This window comes from Cannabis sativa, chromosome 3, assembly GCF_029168945.1.
Source record: "Cannabis sativa cultivar Pink pepper isolate KNU-18-1 chromosome 3, ASM2916894v1, whole genome shotgun sequence".
NCBI classification, from domain to species: Eukaryota; Viridiplantae; Streptophyta; class Magnoliopsida; order Rosales; family Cannabaceae; genus Cannabis; species Cannabis sativa.
In genome coordinates, this window is record NC_083603.1 from 72,195,643 (window position 1) to 72,200,462 (window position 4,820).

Consider the following 4,820-nt stretch of genomic DNA (forward strand, 5'->3'; position numbering starts at 1 on the left):
AAATTATGCCCGTTGAATTTTCATCCATGTTAGACTTTTTTATTAAAATTGGAAAAAAGTCCTTAAATTCAACAATCTCTAGGAGCATTTTTAACGACCTTAAAAGTTCAGGGAGCATGATTTGGTACATGTCGAAATTTACGGGATAAAAATCCCAATTAGTCTTATAATAATGTTAAACCATGGTACCGATCATTTTTTTCATTTTTTTATTTATTTATTTTTTTAAAAAAGCAGGGAATCTTTTTTATGATTACTGTTGTAGCTTTAAAAAAAATGAAAAGAAAAAGAGTTTGGCGTTGAGACAATTGGTTGGTATTTGCTCTGTTCACTCACACAATTGTTGTGGGCGCCTCTTTAGCCTTTTCCCTTTGACTGCATATAAATCAGTCATCCTTCGTTTAACACCGAACCTAGTTTTACTTTTCGTCATAGGGAGATCGAGCATATGGATATGGAAGGCACCCCGACTTCCCATGGATTTTACATGCCCGCAGAATTTGAACCTCACTCACAAACCTGGCTTGGTTGGCCTGTAAGCCTTCTCTTTCATGTTTTTTATCAATTTTCTCACTTGGCTACTATCTTTATTTATTTTTTTATTCTTCTATGAGAAATAACATCAGTGGCTACAAGGATTGTACCATCAGATATAAAAATAGGATCAAGGCCTTCACTTTATGCTCTCTTTTAGCTTTACATAAGCTTTATATCTCTGTTGATGCTAGTAGAGAATAGGAATGTAATGATGTAAATATTACATGTAGCATCCTTGGGTTAACTCTATCTTTAACAGTTACTGTCTCTGTGTTTAAGATAAGTAAATGATGCTATGGGGTTTCTCCTAACATGGATGTGTCCAACATTAAGCTTCCTTTTGAGCTTGTAGGAGCGTCCTGATAACTGGAGAAATAATGCAATCCCTGCTCAACGTGTATTCGTCAAGGTAGCCTCTGCTATCTCAAAGTTTGAACCAGTAACTGTCTGTGCAAGTGCTTCTCAGGTTAGAAGATTTGTTGAATTTGGAAGTTTTCATCTTACAAATGGTAATTTAATGAACACTTAACTGATTATAAACTTATTATATCATTTACATGATCAGTGGAGCAATGCACGGAATCAGCTACCAGAACACATCAGGGTTGTTGAGATGAGTATGAATGATTCATGGTTTCGTGATACTGGACCGACTGTGAGATCCTGTTTTTCACTCTTTCTTTGCTACACTCATTGAATAGTTGTTTGTTTATTTGTTTAGTTTTTATTTCTATGTATTTAGCTATACGAGTGTTTTGTTTTCTGGCAGTTTGTTGTTAGAAAAAACAGCTCCAGTACTTCTGCATTGGATGGAAAAGTTGCTGGCATTGACTGGAATTTTAATAGTTGGGGAGGTAAGCTTTAGAGTTGCTAGAACCTAATGTAACATTTCTAGCATTCAGTAGATTGTGTGGGAGCTTCTTTGACAGAGTTTAGCATCATAAACTCAAATATATTATACAGATACAGGGAAGCTTTGCTGAACTTCAAAGTGTTCAAGCAACAACTCTAGATTTTTTCTGCCAATCATTAGTATGTGACCTTACACTCTAAAATTAAATCACGACTATGACAGAAAAGGTCATAAATTCTAGTTTACTGCTGCTATAAGTTCCTTATGTCTGTATTTATCAATTGTACAGAAGAACTGTATCATACTAGTATCCCTACTCAGATTGCAGAACCAGGGAAATGGCTTTGTAATTACATGATCAGGGATATGGTAGAAAGTTTCTTAATATTGTCTGCTAATTAAAATGGAATTAAACTTTGAATTTCTAGGTATTGAACATGGCTGTTATCAAGATTGGGGTCATGACCTTCATGTGGCACGAAAAGTAAGTGTGAATGATTTATTTTCTTTTTTCTTTTTTAATGGAAAGTCACATGCACGAAAGTTTTCTTATTCATAATTTTATATTTTAGATTGTCTTTCAGAGACTTCTCATCTGTTTCACTAACAGTTATTTTCCATTAGATTCTCGAAATTGAGAAGCTTCCAAGGTTTCCACAGTCTGTAATTCTTGAAGGTGGAAGCATTCATGTGGATGGAGAAGGTTGATTTTTTAAGTTGTTATAGCAGATTATTCATTGCTACATATGCCTGGTTATTTGTTCAGTCCATTTATTGTGGCAGAAGAACCAAAATATATGCTACCCATTGTTATCACTGTCAAATTGCCCGTATGGATTTGTAAAATAATGGCCTTGAACTTCACTGTATTTCTGTTTCAACCTGTGCATAGTTTACAACCCTGTTCTTGTTCATCTAGTGAATGAAATTGGACTTTGAGCTCTAAGTTATTTGTTAGGACAAGGGCTAATGGGGAACTAATGGGAATTGATGACTCACAGGAGAGAGGGTGTGAGTTAGTGTTGGGGCTGTTAGTAATAAAAGGGAGAAAGATCAGTGTGTAAGGTGTGAAGAATTTGGATTAGCTTGTAACCGTTTGGGAGAGAACAGGGCTCTTTTAAGTCCCTGATATCAATACCAGCATATTTTCTTCTATTTCCTATTCCCTTTTCGTGCTGTCCTGGACAATTTGATAGGAAATTCCTATAATTATTTCAGACTTTTGATTCTACTTGGTTACAGTATAACATACATAATGATGAGTCTGCCTTAAAAACTATTATAAACTTTAGATGAATTATCAGGAGTTTTTTTTGTTTAGAAAAATTAAATAAATTGTCCAGGATTTTTCCTATAGTTTTCACATCTTTTCTTTCTTCAGGAACTTGCCTTACCACTGAGGAATGCCTTTTGAATAAGAACAGGAATCCACATTTGACTAAGGCTCAAATAGATGATGTACTGAAGGCATATCTTGGAATCAAAAAGGTTATTTGGTTGCCTCGTGGACTTTATGGTATATAACCATACCATAGTTACTCTGTGAAATTGCTTTTTATGATGTACTTGTGATGGTTCTGTGGACTGCTCTTAGATGATGTAATTTATAAAGCTTGATTTGATTAGTACTTGACCCGAATGATCATTTACAATATTGTTTAACAGGTGATGATGACACGAATGGTCATATTGACAATTTGTGCTGTTTTGTGAAGCCTGGAGTGGTAGTGTTGTCATGGACAGACGATGAAACAGATCCTCAGTATGATCGGTCAGTAGAGGCCTTTTCTGTTCTCTCGAATACTACCGATGCCCTTGGCAGGAGTATTCAAATAATAAAACTGCACATTCCAGGGCCATTGTACATGACTGATGAAGAGGCTAATGGAGTTTTAATGGTAGAGTTTAACAAGCTTTGACCTTGAAATTTTCATAATACTTTTCCCTTTAATACTTTGCCTAATTGTAAGCACAGTAAAGCCTACATTTCTAATAATATTGATTATGTCTTTATGCCCAATTCAGTGCCAGAAAAAAGTGCCTACTTACTTTAATTAAGTAAACATTATTGTACTGTCTTTTCCATGTTTGTTTCATAAGTTTTTTAGTGTACTTTATTTTCCATGTTTGTTTGATAAGTTTCTTATTGTACTTTATTTCCTTCTCTGGTTGCACAAAAGGATAATGAAGCTAAACCAAGACTTGCTGGTACAAGACTTGCTGCTTCATATGCAAACTTCTACATTGTTAACGGTGGAATCATTCTACCACAATTTGGGGACCAGAAGTGGGATGAAGAGGCAATTCGAGTTGTATCTAAAGCCTTTCCAAACCATGAAGTAAGCAAATGCTGCAGTTAATTTGTTTAATTAGATTTGCAATTTCAGTAGTTTTTGGATCAATGCACTAGTTAATGCACATACATGTAGAAGGATTGAAAAAACAAAAGCAAAAATATCTCTACGGGCAATAAAAAACTAATGACATAGAAGAGACTACTTGAAAACAAATTCTGATTTGAGAATTGTCCATAAGTCAACGGTCAACAGTGATTTGAATCCTGTAGAACTTAGAAGAGCTTCTTGTTGACAGTTGTCTTTTTAATATTTGTATTATTACTACAAACAAAATAATTTTTTTGAGAAGCATAATCATGTCTCTTATGCCTGATGTAATCCCTAATACTTTAATTCTAAAACGTGTAATGTACAAACAAATAATGTTTATCATACTAATTAACAAAATCCATGAAGATGTCATCTATAAAGAATTTGATTGTGCTAGCTTTTTTTGTTCTTTCTTAAATTTCTGCTTAGTACTAAAACCAAAATTTTATATGTTGACTAATTCAGGTTGTAGGAATTAAAGGTGCAAGGGAGATTGTTCTAGCAGGTGGAAATATACATTGTATAACACAACAACAGCCAGCAATTCCAAAATGATGGGCCCACTGCTGCATTTTCAACCCAAAACTTTGAAATGGTGTGGTTTCATTTTATATTTCATCTGTAACTTATTGCACCAAATACTTACCCACATAAATTATTTCCATTGTATTGTTTCATTTATGCACTAAACAATTTGACTAGTTAAGTATCGTCCTGGCCCTTTAGTTTTCTAAAATTGATGAAAATGGCCCCCTCAGCATTTTTTAGCAAAATTTCTTTTATAAAGGAGAAAGGAGAATTGTAGCGAAAGTCTATCCATTTAAGTTTCTTATTTATCTTGAATACAAGCACAATTAATTCATAATAAGCTATAAAGTAGAAACTTTAGAAAAATTGAAAAGTAAAAAGACTCTAAAGTAGTACCTACAAAATATTGAAAGATAAAGAAAAATTACGGCATAAGTTTTTAAAAAATTTATTTTGATACAAGGCTCCAACTTTAAAAAATTGTGGTAAAAATATTGAAGCTCGCCAAACTCATT

At 33.8% G+C, this 4,820-nt stretch overlaps 1 protein-coding gene across 1 annotated transcript; it reads left to right on the forward strand.

The window, feature by feature from the left end:
• The first annotated feature begins 240 nt into the window (after window positions 1–240).
• LOC115710158 (agmatine deiminase) lies at window positions 241–4,587 on the forward strand. Its single transcript, XM_030638493.2, has 10 exons — window positions 241–535; window positions 890–1,003; window positions 1,103–1,192; window positions 1,307–1,391; window positions 1,819–1,874; window positions 2,015–2,093; window positions 2,772–2,906; window positions 3,056–3,288; window positions 3,571–3,729; window positions 4,243–4,587. Exons 1-10 carry the CDS (start codon window positions 449–451, stop codon window positions 4,330–4,332), a joined length of 1,128 nt encoding a protein of 375 aa, XP_030494353.2. The 5' UTR covers window positions 241–448; the 3' UTR covers window positions 4,333–4,587.
• The last annotated feature ends 233 nt before the right edge of the window (window positions 4,588–4,820 follow it).